Source organism: Corvus cornix, chromosome 11 (assembly GCF_000738735.6).
Source record: "Corvus cornix cornix isolate S_Up_H32 chromosome 11, ASM73873v5, whole genome shotgun sequence".
NCBI classification, from domain to species: Eukaryota; Metazoa; Chordata; class Aves; order Passeriformes; family Corvidae; genus Corvus; species Corvus cornix.
The window spans coordinates 14031009-14049429 of record NC_046341.1 but is presented as its reverse complement, the minus strand read 5'-3'; the positions used below and the strand labels follow the sequence as shown (position 1 = coordinate 14049429).

At 40.8% G+C, this 18421-nt stretch overlaps 1 protein-coding gene across 1 annotated transcript in view; it reads right to left on the bottom strand.

The window, feature by feature from the left end:
* Positions 1-214: 214 nt before the first annotated feature.
* VPS35 (VPS35 retromer complex component) overlaps positions 215-18421 on the bottom strand; it is a 25806-nt gene continuing 7599 nt past the window's right edge. The window contains 16 exon segments of the mRNA XM_039558465.1: positions 215-1116; positions 2412-2555; positions 3242-3481; positions 4623-4802; positions 6294-6343; positions 6346-6415; positions 8117-8272; positions 8903-9110; positions 9606-9754; positions 9846-9942; positions 12965-13074; positions 13517-13600; positions 14346-14559; positions 14877-15059; positions 16471-16594; positions 17083-17179. Of these exon segments, the coding sequence (XP_039414399.1) occupies positions 937-1116; positions 2412-2555; positions 3242-3481; positions 4623-4802; positions 6294-6343; positions 6346-6415; positions 8117-8272; positions 8903-9110; positions 9606-9754; positions 9846-9942; positions 12965-13074; positions 13517-13600; positions 14346-14559; positions 14877-15059; positions 16471-16594; positions 17083-17179 (2286 nt within the window). The 3' untranslated portion in view covers positions 215-936.

Here is an 18421-nt window from a genome sequence, read left to right as displayed (position 1 = left end):
AATGGGAGCACACATCACCTCAGCATCATGTGGAGAAGCACTGGGTTTGTATCACAAACTCCTACATTAGAAATGCCAGCAGCCGCCCAGCTCGGCAGGGTTAACTATGCCTTGATTTTCTGTCCCTACAAAAGAAAAGTTCTTTTGCTTTTATCAGAAGGTTCAACATTAGCTTTGGGTTCAACAGTGGGCTCTGAAGAGACATGAAACAACAGGTGTTAATAGCAACTTTATTGTTTCACTGGTGCAAAATCATGATACTGAATAAACTTGTGTAATGCATTTTCCCCTAAATTTACAGTAACGAAGGTTATACATATCTATATAGATTGCAATTTCTCTATTTTTCTTATACTATTTGGAACAAAATTATCTTGATAAATATGCCCTGTGCACAGTACTGGCCCTCACTGAATGTCACAGAGCCTTAATATGCAAAATATAACTTCTGTTTTTGAACATGGTACTTTAAAACTCTCCAAACATGCATTAATATATTCTAGTTTTAGGGAAAAATATTACACTTAGTCTTAACTTGCATTAAAAGAAAAGCACAAGCAGAATTTGACATAGAGTAATCCCAAAAATCTGATGCTCTGTAAGGATCAGACACAGTTTCAGCTGACAGTCACTGCCAGTTTAGAGCTCTAGTGCTACAGAAGCAACAGTGAATAGACAGGAGAGAAATCAGAACTGAAGAGCCCTACCATGTCACATGGATTTCAAAGAAAGTCTCAGCCATGCTAACTGATGAAACCTGTAGTTGCTGGTCCACCCTTTCAAATTTGTTAAGAGTACCCAACACAAGTGTTTGAAGTGCCAGACTGAACACATGAATGTTAACTTAACTTGACATTTCTGAAAGGCACAACCTAGGAACCTATCTTAAAAAAAACATATGGTATGTAAATGAAAACAGGTACAGTGAGTGTCTTTCTAAAGAACAAGACCTTCATAAATTGGCCCCTCAGATTCCGGTGATTCCCTCCTCAGACGCAAGTGCTCCAGTGTGTTGTGAAAGTGTTTGTTAATTTGTTCTGTTTCTTCAGTAGACTCAAGGTTTGGGAGATCTTCTCTGATCTTCTGTATAAGCTGATTCAAAACCTGAATTGTCACCTACAGAACATAAAACCAAAGTCATCAACACCACCTGTGTTGCACTAACAAGTGCATAGACATTAGTTTTATCTGACTTGTCTTCGAGCTATTTGTATTTGGACAGTCCTTCAAAATGCTGATAAGACTGTATGCAGACAAACTGCTGGTAACTGCCTCCTCTGGTTCCTCACAGGACCCTTCCAATTTCAGAGTTCTGTGGAAATTCACCCACCCCAGAAAACGTGAAAAACTTGTCATTAGCCTGATGGCTTTGTAACTCTTACAACAGCATTTCTCTCCAGTGTATTCAATACAAATTTTAAAAGCTTCAAACAAATGGCATACACAATCAGATTGTATCTGCATTATCACAATCAGTATATGCACTGTAAGATAATTGTTTCTTACAGAAGTCAGTCAGGATGGTAATATCAGATTTAAAGTTCCTCTTAGAGAACAAGTCATGGCTGCCTACAGGCTGAAGTTCAGCACTACACAGAACACCATGGCACAAAATGCACTGCAGACCACCAGAGTATCCAGAGAGTATTTTTACATCTGCCAAGTGCTTTGAAATTCAAAGCTTTATTTTCATCTCCATCAGATACAGCATCTCCTATACTAGACCACTCCTATAGTAAGAAGCCAGTTGAGTTGTTGGAAAGTCAGAAAATTCCTCAAATTTCCTTAGGAATTCTCTCAGAACTACAGGGTATTCTTTCATGTCTGCTCTCAATCAATGACATCAGAAGAGACACTGATCTCTACTTGACCAAGCACGTTTTTCAGACTGTGTAATTTTCCTAGTTACCTGCTAACAGAAAATGGATCAGGTAACTATCTCAGATTATACACATGCAATTTAAGCTGAATACCTGTGGTGTCATACCTATTTTGTGAAATTAAAGCTTACACCAACCTGGCATAGTCAGCAGTGACCACGAATACCTGTAAAGAATTTTCTTTTCCCTTATGTACACATTAAGTTAGGTACCTCTAAAGTTAGACTCTTACTACTTTCTCATCTGAGTTCCAGTACATTTTAATCTAAAAATATTTCAGGTATACCAGTCTCACAATATTTAAGTTCATAACTAAACTGCAAACATTTTTCCCCCATGTAAGAAGAGCGAAATTTAATCCAACAGCTTTACTAGCACATCAAGACTTGACTCTTCTGTTATCACAAGAACTTGTGCATCTCATGAGAGACTACAGGGCAAGTTGAAGAGAATTTGTGGCATAGGTGTGAATGAAGAGTTTAAAGAAATGGTCCTTAAAAAAGATGCAACAGAGAATGGATTTCCACTCACCGCCTCATTCTCTTTTTCATAAAAATAGATGTATCTATTCAGAATTTCTATGAAAAGCTGGACTTGCAGAGAAGGGTCCATGCACTGATTTGCTATCTTCAGAGCCTTCTTTAGGCATTCCATCACTCTTTTTCCTCCATGAAGCTAGAAGAAAAAACCCCAAAGTTACAAGAAATAAAAGAACCATAGGGAGCTCCAGTATCTCACACAGAGCATTTCCTGGGGTCTGCCACAGAAACACAAAACTACACAAACTGCAAAGAGCAAGCTGTCACTGAAAGCCCACCCTGCCTGACTGCCACCAATATTAGATTTTGTTAAATCACACAGTAACTCAAACAGTTGTTGAAAGCCTTCAATTACGAGATCAATCAACTCAATTTTGTAACATGTACTATAATGCATACTTGTTTCAAACACTGCTCTTTAAAATGACAACAGCTTATGTGGCAAGCCCTGAAAAACACACAGGATTTTTTGATCTTTACTTCAACAACTTGTATATTTAATTTGGAAGTTTAGTAGTTCACATGCAAACTACACTAATGTAATAAATACAAGCAAAGTGCAGCCCAGTCAACTAGCCTTTAACTAGCTGACACCCAAAAGCTTGCCTGGTACTTCCATCCTTAAGTTAGCGTTTTCTCCATTTTTTATTTATGCAGTTTACACTGCAGTGAGTTTTAGAGGTTTCACAAGTTTTCAAGTTATTAGAATAAATTCCAACGAAATCTACTTCACTGATGTACCTACTTTGGAAGTGTCTAAAGAAGAAAGGCAGAACTGTAACTGAGGCAGGATGTGTCCTACTGTTGTCACTTCGTTCTTACCTCCTCTCCATTCTTGTCAGTGTTTCGGCCAGACCAGAACAGATGGGCACAAGTGCTCACAGCTCTGCACTGGTCTGGCTTCTTCAGGAGTTTGGAGGCTGCCAGTGCACACTGAGTCCTCAAAGGCTCGTGGTTCTCCTCACTGAAGCACTTCATCCTCTCAAATGTCCCAATTATCAAGGTGATTGCAGCCAGCTGTGCTTTTGAGTCACTGATTTCATCTTCATACAGAGAGAAGGCCTAGATAATAGAGAGAGCAAGACTCAATCAGAACACATCAGAAAAACAAAAAATCACACCTGCTACTGACACAGCAGAAAACTATCCCATTTTACATTTGTTAAAAGCTTCAGGCAGGAAAAAAGATCTTTCATTTAGAGTGTCAAAATCAAGTTAAACCCACAGACCAGAAATAAGTCTTAAAAGAAATAGTATTCAAGTGGTCATAGCAAACAAGTGTGATCCCACATATAATCTGAAGATTGGATTCTTCCTCATTTCAAGCACCTGTTCAAACACAGAACTTCAGCAGCAGAAATAGTCCTTGAAGATTTGGTTCTTTGAAACACACGAAACAGCAGAGCAGAAGTTGGTGAGTACGCAAGAAAAACACCTGCACTGCTGCTACATGGATGAAGAATCTTCAGAGAATAGAAAAGCTTGAACCATATCTCTAATGGAAAGTACATAATTGCCATGCTGCTCTCATCATCAGAACTGTGCTACAACAGCACCTGATACAACACAGTGAGAACACTGAGCTTATCAGCAACTCTGTTTAAAAACATGCATTTAGTAGCAGTATTAGAGGAAAAGGTTAGGACAAAGCTTACAACAATGGATAAAATGAAATACATTGGTTCTTTATCTGATGGGTAGGAGGAAAAGGTTGTTGCAACAAGTAAGGCTTAAGACCAAGTTACAAATTCAAGTAGATTTTCAGAGTGGTTTATAATAACAAGGATTCTAATTGGGAAAGCCCAGCATAGCAGTTGTGAACACTGCAAATTTTAAAAACTTCCCGAAGAGTGCTTGTGGTCAGGGCAATACCAGCTGGATATCAGGTGCTGGAGACAGAAGCAGTGAAAGAGCATTTTATGCTGAGAAAACTACACTCCTCCAGTGAGCCAACTACACGAGCAGGAGGCAGCATTGCAACATACCACATGTTGTCAGACTGAGTATTCAGATCAGTAGCAATGGAGCTTAATTCCACAGCAGCCTGGGAAGCAAGAATGAAATGAGGAGTTTCTACCTAGTAGCATTGGCTGTCCATCACTTCTGGTGCTTTAATCACACCGGATGGTTCAGTGTTCAGCAAACCTACCCAGGTCAACTTAAAGGCAGCACAGGACACCAACTCCAACAGCTGAACACTCACCTGGGACATGAACTCATAGGCCACAGTTTCATGATTCTCAAAGCCAATCTCTCCCGCAGCCAGTGCTCCCTGCAGGAAGAGTCGGAGAGGCAGCTCTGCCAGTTCTGCTTTGATCAGAGCACTGATGGTCTGATGAGCAAATGAGAAGATCTTCTGGCACTTCTTTTCCCATTTGTCATCCTAGACGAGAAAAACAAGTAAGACCTTGAACAAAAGTATTGCTACAAGGAAAAGGGAATCTGAACTGTACTAAGATCTGTTAAGCGCTCCAGTCTGTTGCCCTCTGATGCCAATGCAGTGCCCAGCCGCACAGTGTTGGCTTCAGTGGGTCTGCACAAAGTATTTATTTGACTTACAAAAATTTCACATCCATTTCTCCTACCAGCTCATAGGAGCCTTCCTCAGAAGCCTATACTGAACTGCAGTTAGGACAGCTGTGCTTAGCACATAACTAAGCAAAAGCCTAATGAGCCAAAGGGAGAAAAATTCTGTTCAGTTTAGAGCAATCAGAAGTGGAAGAGAATTTTAAAACCTTCATTTTGAAGAGTATTTTAACAAACAGCATTTAAACTTATTTCCCCACAATAATGGAAATATATATTTAAGGTAACTATCTCAATCAGAAAGCATTAAAGAGCCAAAATGGATCAGTCATTATTTTAACATACACTTTTACTACTACTGTGTAAGTTCAAAGCAAGTGCTTTTCTTTTGTAGGTTTAGAACATTAAAATACTGTAGCTACAATTTAGAAATCGATGAATTTCAATAGCCAGATTTAAATCACTTTCATGCCATCAGTTCTGGTCTCCAGTAAAGGCACATAATCAGTCACCTCAATGAATAAACAAAACTAGCTGATTTCTGCTTCATCACTTCTCAAGTGCTACAGTAACTGTCCTGGGGTGATGTTATGAAGCCGCTTTATTCCTTAACCACCCGCTCAATGCCCAAGGACACTGTGCCCTTAAGATGGACCCGGGGGGCGGGGCTGGAGCCACGGGGCAAGTGCAGGTCGGTTCAATGGCTCAGCCCAAGGCTCGGGGCTCCGGCGACTCGGGAGGGAGTGTGCGGGAGCGCTTCCGCTGCTTTTTGGGTTTCTTCTGTGTTCCACTAGCTGGAAAAGGTTCTGTCGGTTTTTTCCTTGGTCTTTTCCTTTCCTCCCCCCTTGCCTCACTGCCTCCCTTCCTTCCTCGTGGGTCTGGGGGGCCTGCGGGGTGGCCCAGCTGGTCCAAGCCCGTGTGTCTGTTCCCTCTCTGGCAATTTGTTGTATTTTGAGGTTTTGATTTTTTTTTTCCCCCTGTTCTACCCTGTTTCGTTTTGTGTTAATAAACAGTGTTTTTTCCACTTTCACTTGCTGTGACCCATTTGTCTCATTGGTGGAGACGGAGAGGCCCTTCTCCTTTGGAGGAGGTGCTCATTCCAAAGCACTTCCTCCTAAAATTTTGTCTCCAAAACCCCGAGACAGTAATTTACTATGACTTGATAAAAATCTTCATTAAATTAGAAAGCATTCAAAACCTCAAGCAAAAATCTGCCTTGAGAAAAAAAACCCCAAAACCAAAACTTGCCTTCTGTATCAAGTCTGAGCATACTTATGTAGCCAGACAAAATGCATTTTAAGAAATAAAGCCAAGCAAGCATACAAGAGCAAGCTAGAGGGGAACTTACCACTTTGGAGTTCTCTTTGTAGCGAAAAGCGAGCTGGTAGGCAGCAAAACCAAGGGTGGCAGTGTGAAACGAATGCGCTGGTTCCCCCCTGCCCCGAAGTGCTTCCGGGCAGTGTTGAGGATCTAGAACAGAAGCACTGTGAGCTCAGAGAGTTCTTCACAGAAACAAGCACTCAAGTGAACCTCAGTGCCCGACTCTACATGTATTTTTAGATTAGATGTAGAATTCATGTAAATAACCTGAATTTACAGAAGCCTGTATTATACATATACACTGCGCTAGCCACACTGGCTAATATACTTGGACTAGGGTGTTTGAATTTACATCTCATATCTCTTCCATATAGCATACATAATTTAAAGTGAGATACTGTGAAAATCCCATAGCCTTGGATTTTTTCCTGCTGCTGCTGTATTGTAGAAAAATTTGATGCGAGCATTTGTGATGCTGAGGGAGCTATTAAGCATTTTTACTTGGAGGTGTTAAGTAGCTCACAGAATTGTACCCAAAAGATAATGTGACAAGTCCTTTGATGGCATTTAAAGGTGGTCAATCTGATTAAAGCAAAGCACTGCTAGATGAGAAAGACAGACTGACATTCAAAATCTTTGCAGAAACAGCTTTCAACATCTCTAGCTATGTAAAGTCTTTTCGGGTAGAAACATCAATTTCCTTGATGCCAGCATTCCTTTGAGGGAAGCTTTGCTCTCTGTAAGAAAAAAAAAAAGCCCACCAAAAAAACCTTCCTGCTTTACTCCAGCAATATTCAGGAACAATGCAGCCAGTGACCACAAGGTCCTGAAACACAACTGTCTCCAATTCCTGTAAAGCTATGCTTCTCCCATTACACAAGTTTTATTACACTTCAAGCAAGACTTTTTTATACCAGACCTTAAAGCCAAGCTAGATCAGTGCTAGTTGTCTTATGCATAGCTTGCACTTTATTCTCTTGCTCTATTCTCACTGTTTATACAGTGTGATGCTGCTGCAACTTCAGGAAAGAGTCAGTCAATTTTATTTCAGGCACTAACTGTAACTTCACAGTAGTCCCTAAAGCAGGTCTGACTTGAGCTAACTGTGCCATTTGCAGCAGCATCCAACTTCAGCACAGCTCCTGCGAGCTTCTCCAGTGGACTTGGCACAGACAGAACCCAGCCTTCTACCCTAACACACTTCTCAAGATAGGGAGGTAATTTAAACTTGAAATAAACTACCAGATACAGCAGATTAACAACAGAGACCTACATAAAGCTGCCATAGGTCAACTCAAACCATTACAAGTACCATAATGCAGAAGTTTCAAGGACATGACAAATCTACTGTTAGAGATGGACCAAACAGAGAGGAAAAGCATTTGGAACCAAGCAGCAGGACACCACATGCTGTATGAAGACTCCATCCTTACAGAAATTTAAATCCCTGAGGCCAAACACACTAGGCTGTATTTTCTGAGGTTTTTGCATTCTCTTGGTATTAAAATACACAAATAGCAGAGTACGCCAAATAGCACTTGCTGTATTTTCAATAGAGGGTTATATGAAGTTGTCAGGACATTAAAAGTTCCACAAACTAATACAGATAGTTGCCACCTCATGGGATGGAAACTTTAAATCAACAAATCCTTAAGTCCTCACCTGCTTTTTCTAAATAAACAAGATATCATCCTACCATTAGAGGTGTCATACATAATGTTCTCTACCGAGTTTGTAGTGCCAGAGCAGCAACACCCCAGCTCCCAGTTTCACTCAAGTCTTGTATAGTCAATAATGCAAGAACTGTGACAGTTCAGAGAGCACAGACATTGAGAAGCAGCAGTCACCAACCAGGTACTGTTGGTCAGGGTCATCAGAACGCAGGAGATGAATAAATCTTCCCACAAGACTCTGCTCATCAGCAAAGTCCTCAGGGTCAGGATCTTCAGTAGGCTGATCTGGTTGATCCTGGATCAGGGTGGATACCAAATTCATGATGGCATCAACCTGTTAAAGGCAATATAAGTTCTGTTTAGACTACAGCAGTCCGTAAGCATAAATTGACAGCAGTTGGGAACATCTTTACAGCCACTTTACACTTTATGTGCCTTACACCCTGAAGCAGGGTCCCCCTTAGCACAAGTGGGAAAGGGCAGCACAGCAGTGCAGAGGAAATTCAGATTCCAAAGGCTGTGCAGCCTTCTTTAGGTAATAGATCCAGTTTTAAAGGGATTCAGGATCTTTGTTCACACCTAACAGATTACTGTCTAGGCTGAGGTGTGGTAAATCAGCAGTAACCTCCAGGATGAGGTTAGGTGCAAAGGCATTTAGGAACACAGGAGGAACAATCACCAAGTGGGATAAAGCCTGTGCCAGGGGAGGCAGGAGCATGCAGGCTAGGAAACAAAGCATGCACTGCATGAAGTCACTCAGTGTGCGTTTTCAGGTCTTTGAACAGTCATTTCAGTGAAGTGATATCAGAAATTAAACATATTCAAATGACAGAAGAATTATCATCTGCTTGTGAACAACACAAACTTAATTTTGAGCCAATTTCCACCCCCTTGGTCACTCACCTGTCAATTAAAGCAATAATTATATTTTTCACATTCACATATAAGTTAACTTATATCATACCTGTTCTTGGGACACAATTTCTGTGTTATAATCCAATACGTTGCTAAGCACATAACAACTCATGCTCTTCCTGGACTCATAATCAAAGTATTCAAAGAGCGGGTGAAAATGTTTTAGTTTCAGAACTGTCAGGATGTTGTTGTAAGTATCAACAGGGATTTTCAAAAGTCTAGTCAGCTCCTTTGAAACAGCACTGCTTGTTGCAATACTAAAAGAAAATATATGCAAAAACCCACAATTAATCAATAGTTCACACATGTAAACAGGTTTAAAGTCTGCTTCAGAATATCAATTCTGAGGTATACAACAACTAAGCAACCTGCTGCTAGGGAGAAAGGAAACAAGTATCAAAACAAGTCAGATCTTGCTCTTTGGGACATACAGTGACAAATGCATGTTTTAAGTTGCTGCCAGCAGAAGCAGAGACTGTGGCTGCAAATGCAGCAATAGCAGAACTCTAGTGTGCTGGAAGGGATGCCTACACAATGCACACACATGGTGTGGCTGTACAGCACAACTTATGCACAGGGAAACAAGTCGTGGTTAGTCAGGAGTTTATCAGGACTGCTGCAGCTCGGTCCAAAAGCAGTGACCTTACACATCCAGAGCATGGCTCTGCTATCTTACCAAACATGGTGAAATGCAGAAGGCCTGATTTTAGGGTATTAATTGCCATGCCGAAGAAAATGCAAGAGACACTTACTGTTCCAGATTAAGTTTGTTGAATATTTCCACAGTAGTCTCCAACACCTTGTCAACATAGTCCACTCGATCTGGGTAGCATTTCATAGCCAGGTTAATGAGAGAAACTTGCAAAGACACCACATCCTCTGAGGGCATATCCTGCCGAGACTGAAATTTAAGACAGCATGAAGTTGTTACTAAAACACAGGACTTGGCAAAAAAACACCCTCAAAACTGCATGCAGGGATACCAAACATACCTGTATAACAGTAGCAACCTGCTGTGAAAAGATGTCAAACAGTTTGATATCTGCTGGGATACCAGGTCCATCTTCACGATGTGCAAATAAAGCTAACCTGGTGACAGAGCAAGGAAAGTAGCTTGGTCAGGATAGCTTTTCTATTCCTCAAATACAGACCAGAAAGAGGTACTGGCAGAAAAAGCAAGTCCTTTAGGTATATTTGGAAGCTCTATTACAAGCAAAAAGGAAATTAATGGAAGTCAGAAGCCTTATGAGCAACTGAGCCTGGTAACTATTGGTCCTGGAAAAGAGTGCTGACAGAAAAGCCAAGGTGAAGAAGGAACAGGAAAGACACTCCATAATTGATGTTCTTCAGCTAGAAGCAAGTGCTCTGTTTTTTCCAGCAGATAAAGAGGTATAGAGTAGGCTGACAGAAGAGCAAATATCCTGCATTTACTCAGTGATATCACTGAAATTAGACGCCCAATAGCATTCTCTACAAAACAGCCTCCAGAAAAAAAAAAAACCCACACAGAAGAAATACGCTGACTTAACTGTTCTTTGTCTCTAAAGACACACCAACATGTTTGGAACTTACACTATTCGCAGAGAACAAAATACAAAGAGAACTGAGAAGAACAGATAAGTGAAGAATACTTTTGGGGGGAAGGGGGGGGTGAGGAGCACAAAATTGCTATCCAGCAAGCATTCAGGAGATAACAGGTATTTCTATCTGTAAGAGGACAAAGTCATGCCAGCCATCATTTCTGCAAAAATGAGACACAAGACAAAAAGCATCACTATCAGAACACTAACACCTTACCTAAGTTGCAGCTTAAGAAGCTCAGCACTGCTACCTTGACTTTCTAATTATTGAGATTATTCTACTCTAAATTAGAGAAAGAACTACAAAAATATTTAGGAAAAGGCAACATATTAGAATTTTTAAAATTCTTTCTACAGGGTTTCTAAATTTTGATTCTGAATGAACTCTGGGTCTAAAATAAAGAGATAGATAAGAAAAGCCCAAAAAACTTCAGTGCCAAGAAAAATAAGACATTGAACTACTCTTATATTTGATTAGGGTGGTAAGAAGCAGACTTTCTAAAGCCAGGAACAATCACTGCCTTTTCTCAGAGGCACACAGCAGATTTCCTTGGCAACAGCTGGGTGTAAAGCCAGCAACACTACAAGGTATGAACAAGCTGCAGGCAGATGGCAGCATAATTAAAAGCCATGAATAGTTTAGTAAGGCAACAAAGATCCCAAAGCAGCAAGACTACTCGCAGAGATTCCTTTAGCAGGAAAGCCCCACAGGAATAAGGATAAAATTTTCACAAGCTTCTTCAGCAGTCACTGATGTTCACATTCAATTACTCAATGCCAGCTGAAACGAAGATGAGAAATGACAAGAGGCACAACCTTTACCAGGCTGCTTCACATCTGTACTACACAATGCTGAAACTCTTGGCCATTGCTGCTACCAGCTCCAACACAAACACAAGAGCAACATCCTCCCTACATGCATGGATTCCAAGGACAGATCCACTCATATGCTCCAACACTTGCAGTAACATCACAGTCAAAATCTCAAGCTGCCATACTACAAAGATCATCATGCTGCCACCCTTCTGTCCTTGTTGTACAGCCCAAAGAGAGGGCTCTGGAAGCCTTCAGTGGCCCAACAAACCACAGTGGTGGTACGTCTGGGAGGACAGAGGGTCACTACTGGTCAGTCACTTACTGGTGTTTGTAATAGTAAGAACACAAAAAACTTACTGTGGAGGTAATACCGAAGTTTAACACGACAGCAAAAGCTACACAAGGAAAGCCTTCTCACAAGAATGACACTGCCACACTCCAATGTAAGAGCCTAGTAAAAGATCCCGTGACCTCTTTTAAAAGTAATCAAGAGAGTCTCAAAAACCAGTTACAGGCAACATTTCTTGGGATTTGGGGGTTTTGTGGTGTTCGGGATTTACAGTTTTGGGGGGTTTTTTTTAAGCTAACAAAACTATGAAAAATCTGAGCCACAGCATGGAAGTGTGGGAAACCAATCAACTCCTGTGAACATCTCTATATGAAGTATGAAGGCAGCACAATGTCTCTGACAAATGCACAAATACTGAAAGATATTCCAATAAAAACCAAGTCTTGAACAAATCAATCTGACATAACCTGGAGAAAACAAACCACAGACTTGGTAAGTAAACAATTCAAGACCCTAAGTTATACCAGTCATGCCCAATACACACAAGTCCTCTCCAGGCATTAGAGATGGTACAGTAATCCACCCAATGCCGAATGCCAGGGGACCCAAGGTCCCTGGAGTAACTGAAGCCCATACACCAGTATATGGACCAGATACATGAAGGTACATGTTTGTGTGCAAAGGCAAAGGACAAGGCTTTTCTTGAGGCTGAGAAGCCATGCAAGCACACTTCCTTTCTGCAGCAAGAAAGTGCAGGTACTCACTGAAAATCTGTATTTCCTTTCAGCATACAAATTAAAACTTCAGTTTGACCTTAACAGTTTTTTCCAACCTAAAGAATTCTATGATTTCTCCCCCAAATCTGACCTCAGTGCAAGCAGTTTTAAGCAGTTCCTCCACAGGAAAAATGTGCTTTTGGAAGAACAGTCAAGATGTTAGCGGCAAGCTAAGAATTAAGAAGGTAGTTCCATTTCCTACTAGCTCTTCTCTGAAGAAGCACTGTTATGGTCTCTGATCAAACCTGCAAAGTAAAGTATCCCTAATATATGATTTATCCATTAGGATCTTCAAGTTTTCAAGAGGTACCTATGAGTGATAGGGCTGTCAAAGCAGGGCACTGCTGTCACTTCAGTTTAGAAGCGTGAAACTGCTCAATACCAAATGGGTTGTTTCCTGGCTTAATCTGTTTACGAGTTTTAATCAGTCCATAAAGCAGGTTTCATTGGAAGCTGTAAAAGCAGAGTCCAGAGAGTAGAAGCTACAGAAATAATATTCTTCACAGCTTTAATTACAGCTGATAGAAAGACATTGAAACAGTGAAGTGGTATCAGAAATTAAACATATTCAAATGACAGAAGAATTATCATCTGCTTGTGAACAACACAAACTTAATTTTGAGCCAATTTCCACCCCCTTGGTCACTCACCTGTCAATTAAAGCAATAATTATATTTTTCACATTCACATTTTGGTGCAGCTCAGCACAGGCTCTGAGAAATGGGTTCAGGGTTTGGAGGTGAAATTCATCTGGGAAAACCTGAAGTTTTAGATCAATAGTCATCAAGTTATAAACTGAATTTGCCCATTGTTACACAGAAGTAAAATGCAACAGAATAATTCTAAAGCAGATAGCCACATAGTAAATACACTCTGGCCTATGAAGCTGACCTTGACTGGGTAAATGCATGAAGCAAGAGATGTAAGACAAATGGGTAACTTGAGGGCCCGCCTATCTATTACAACTCACAACACAGGCACTGCTGCTCAGATGCTTACAAGCTACTGCAACAGAAGGAGCATAAAATGGACCCATCTCCACTCTGCCCATCTGGTAAAAAATATAGGACAAGCCACTGTGCACAAGTCCCAGTGATGAAGTTTTCCAGTCCATGAGGAAGATGTGAAAGCTGCCTGAATCTGCCTACGCATATAGAAGTGTCCCTGTGTCCCATCACTGCAATTGAATTTAAGCAGCTCACCTGTATGATGCACTCCATGAGGTACTCCTGAGCTAAAGCATCTCTACAATTCACAACTTGCTCCAGTATTCCAGGCAGAACAATCTGGAATGGGGGGAAAGTCTTGCAGTGATCTTACAATTACCTTCTAGGTTTATATTCACACATGCATTTAATCGAAGCAGAGCAGAATTTCGAACAGTTCTCAGCTGATTCTCTACATAAAAGCTTTCTGATAAAAAGTCCCATTTTTCTGCAGTTCCATCCTTTGGAGAAAAAAAATCTACTGATGTCAGAAGTCTGTCCTTTTCATACATTATGCAAGCTCTGATTTCTTAAGTCAGTGCTACTGACTTTGCTGGCACAAACTCAGGGTCTCAGCAGCACCACTCAAAGTCATTTTCAGCAGCTGTACTGTAGAACTTACAAGGGACAGACTTAAATAATACATTTCCTTCACTGTCATTTCACACAATAACAGTTCTCTTGAATGCTTTGGGAAGGACAGCCTCACAACTTGTGAAGTCTACCTAAGAACACTGGATGTGTACACATCCCTTAGACCAACCCATTATTCTGCAAGGAAAATGGGAATTGGGAAGGAAACCTTTAGAGCTTCTTGTCACTGTTACAGACAGACTTACAGGACAACGCGTGAATCATGTCCTTGGCCTGAGAACACACTGTATACAGTATTCAGAACTTTTCCTCAGATGAAGAGTTTGAGGAGCACTTGGATTACTGAACTTTTAGCAAAGCTATAACACTTCCAGCTGCTCATCTGGAAGTCCAAACTAGTTTAGTTGCAAAAACGTTGGCAGAAGTCAGAAAGAATGGACAGCCATCCCACCTGCTTGTATCGCTCCACATTAACCCCTTCCAGCTGACTGAGGCGAACCAGGTTTGTTCCCACGAGGATCCTCAGCTCCTGCCTCTCACGCTCCCTTTTCTCTCTGTCCCGACTGTGGCCCTGGTGCTGCATTCGCACCCAGAGTTTGTTCATCTCAGCAAAGTTCAGCAGCACAAAATCCATCGAGTCACTGATGTCTCCAGTGGTTTCTTCACTGCAATTGGTGAGAGGTTAAGAACAGAAAAGCTTGTCAGAGGTATTCATCCTTCCAGCCACTGGTGAACATACAAGTTTTAAGAAGATTAGAGGGTGGGGAAGTGTGAGGTGGGATTTCTGGGTTCATAAGAAAGGTTCATATCCTCACTTGTGAGAAGCTTTAGTGCTGGAAGGGAATTCTTAACGGACAAAACACCTGTCAAGTCTATGGAGTTCTAGCATATCTACTTCTCCCATATCTGAAGAAAGTCAACAGAAAGTTTAAATAAGCTCTATTAACAGTAATTTTATCAAGTTATAGCCCATCCTTCTTACTCTGCTTGCTCGCCTTCATCTGGTAAGATATTCCTGGTACACTGCAGGAGATAGTTTCTAAGAAAGAGGCCTCTAAGAGGATGCTGCACTCCACGGCACATCTCCACCAGGTCTTTCAAAATATCTTTCCTGGACTGTGGAAACGACTTGACATAGACAACACCTACTGTTATCAGCAGATACCTGCAAAAGGCACAGAGTCAAACAATAAATTATTAAGTAACAACATCACACTTAAAGGCAACAGTTCCTTTTGTTCATTATGGCAGGATTACCAAAGCACAAAAAAAAGCAATAAAATTATCACCTGGGTCCCGTAATTTTGCATATTTAGTCAGCTTTCAACTCCTATTCTCTGCTACAGAGCACAGCAAGTCTGAACAGCCACTAAACCTCATTACAATGCTTGATACACTGAATGTGTAAATGCTCACAAAGCTCTGAATGCTCTCAGACTAGCTCATTTATACTTCCAGCATCCCACCACGCTGGAAAACAGCTCTGGCACACACAGATTAGTAACCTATGATGGGGAAGTAGTTAAACCTCTTTCACACTGTACTCTAGCAGGATAGGAACTACTCGCTTTGAACTCATTCCCTCAGCACCTCTGCATCAGGTAACAGGCAGCAGGAATATGTGAGATGCAGAAGACTGGTGCTCCAGTACATTTGGACTCCCCTTCAGCTTAGAAGACAAAAACTACAATACTCAGAACCTACAGGTTTAGAGGCCTCACCCCCTCCCTGCATGTTCCTCAGCCTCATGCATAGGACCTCCAAGAAAGCACCACAAGTTTCACCAGAGAGAACCAGAGTCTACAAGCAGACAGGAAGATGACTCTGATGGTTACACACAGGGGGAAAGACATTGTGGTAGCCATCAGCCAACTCCAGAAATTGCATGAATATGCAGCCTAGTGTGTCCAGAGCCTCTTCCTGGCATGAACACAAGGTCAGGAATGAAAAACTTCAGCACCAAGCAAAATCTAAATCTGACTATGTCAAAGATGTACTGCAGCCCAACGGTCACATATTTAAAGATAAGCCTTACAGGCCTTCAGCATCATTTCTGGCGTGCTATCACTTTGCAAAAAAAAAAAAATATTCAGAAACACAAAGACTCTAAGAGTGAAGTCACAAACTTTCAGCTTCTTCCCATTTCTCATTCTCTAAAAAGGCAGAAGGCTATGAAGTAACTACTGTGTGGGAGATGCTAAGATCTAATCCTCAGGTAACACAAACAGTTAATAAATGCATAGTCAATCTCCCTGATCAGAGTGTGGTACTTGGTTAATCTTCCACTGACCAGTTTTTTACCCCAAATCCAACTTGACTCCAAGATTAAAGTGCTTTCATTTTGGTCATGTGCAAAATTAACACACTGACAGGAACAACTGCCCTTCTGCACCTGCACTCTTGGCCTAATCCCAGAAGTTTCACAGTAATCCACTCTTAAGACAAGCCGAAATACTATTGACCATTGTAAACTGATTGAGAAGTCAATCATTTTCTGAACCCAGAGTTGGACAACTACTCACCAGTTTAAAAAAGAAAAAGCAAACAAAGCCAGACACCAACATATACACACTTACAGTCTTGGAATGATATTTCCAGCGTACTGTACTAGCTCATAAAGGTCTGCCACTTTCCTGCCTTTGGCAAATTCATCTGTCAGGTAGACTTCCAAGTAGTGCAGCTCATCAGAAATTGCCATGTCTTTTTTTCATAGTTAAGGATTTTAAGTTAGAATGTCTACAACATTTTCATAGTAATCTGCACACCCAGGAAGAAAGATGCTGTACCAAATACAAACATGCCCAAGCAGGCAGTACTCCTGAACCAGCAATCACTATTGGGATAAGTGTGCAAGATTAACCCCAAGCCTTCAATCAATTTTTAGCATATTAGAAAAGGGAATAAAAGAGCTGTTTCACAGAGCTGATAATTTTTTTAGAACTAGACTCCTGAAATTTCCCAGAGGAAGATATTAAAGACAAAAAAGACTTGCTTTTACCAGATAGAAAAAATGAACTTACACAGTGAGCAAGGTATATATTCTCCTGCGATATATACACGTAATTGAATACTGAGGAGAAAAGTGCTAATAAATATCTGACACAGGATACCATTATACCAAAAAAAGCAGATGAACATCCCATTCCAAATTCAACATTTCAACTATTAGTTTCCTCTTGAAAGGATACAGAGCTCATAATAGCTCTTTGGAGATAACATAGAAGTCCGCAGCTCCCCAAGCATGTTGGAAGCATGTTTCAGAGCATCCATGAGCTTGTTCTTGTCCTTCAGAGGAAGAAAGAGAAAAGTCTGTTAGAAATGAAACTAGGCAACTGCAGGATTTTTCACCTATTAAAAAAAAAAAAATCAAGTGATTTAGTATCTAGTTTGTACTACACCACCCACGCTAACTAAGTGAACATTTTACCTGAAGGCAGTAAGATGATGCCTCTGAAGACAGAGCTACAGTAATAAACTGCAATACTAATGGTAGAAAAATCTAAAATCATTCTGCTTATGCAGCAATCTCCACCCAATACTCAGATTCTATCGAGTAAGCAAAAAGGAAAGGGTTCCCTTCCCCCAAATCTGGTCTGTCATTTGCTCAGATCTCACAGATCTCCTAGAAACCCCTAGGAGACAGACAATACACACTCCCATCAACACCCTCCCCTACTTCTCACCACAAAAAACACCTCCCTGAAAGGCACCACTTACTAGTCTGCATCTAACTTACACTTCTGATGCATTTAGTCAGCTGGCATCACAGGATACAACCACAGACCTCTACTCTACCACCTATACAGACTTGAGCAACCCATCACATGCAATAGCAGTAAGTTTTGAGGGAGAACAAAAAAGAATTGCTAGTGTGACCCACTTAGTGTATTTATACTGTCACTTAATGACAGATAGCAGTGAAAAGTTCAGCTGCAGCTACTTAAAAATTTCCAAAGCATTCCATTGAGTACAAAAGTGGAAGAGGTGTTAAATTTCTTCCTACTGTCATTTGGCTGCAAACAAAGTTCCCACATGAAAAGAGGAGTATTTAAGTTTTCAATACAACTTTAAGCAGTTTCTCCTAATAAAAACAGAGGCTTCTCAAACACAAGAAAGCTATGTATGATTACATAATCTGCCTGAATTGGCTACAATTCCAAGATAAAAATCTCAACACACCACTAGCCAGTGGTGTTTTCCAGTCACAGAAGAATTCACACGTCCCTCTACAGTTAATCACTACAAAATTGATCCTATGCAGCAGGTAATTCATCAGCAGCCTCTCAGTCTGACAGTCACACCAAGAAAAGGCTACATGAAAAAAACAACAGAATGGTGGACATAAACAATCTCATAGTAAAGTTCATCTTAGGTTTATTTAAATGCAAGCACATAAATTATAAGGGTACATCTTTAAGTTATCTTGTCAAATACTGGAGCAAAATCAGGAAGACATATTCAAAGAATACCCAAGGCTCATTCTCAATGAGCAGCTGCCTCACTTATTGGAAAAGGGTCTGGCACAAA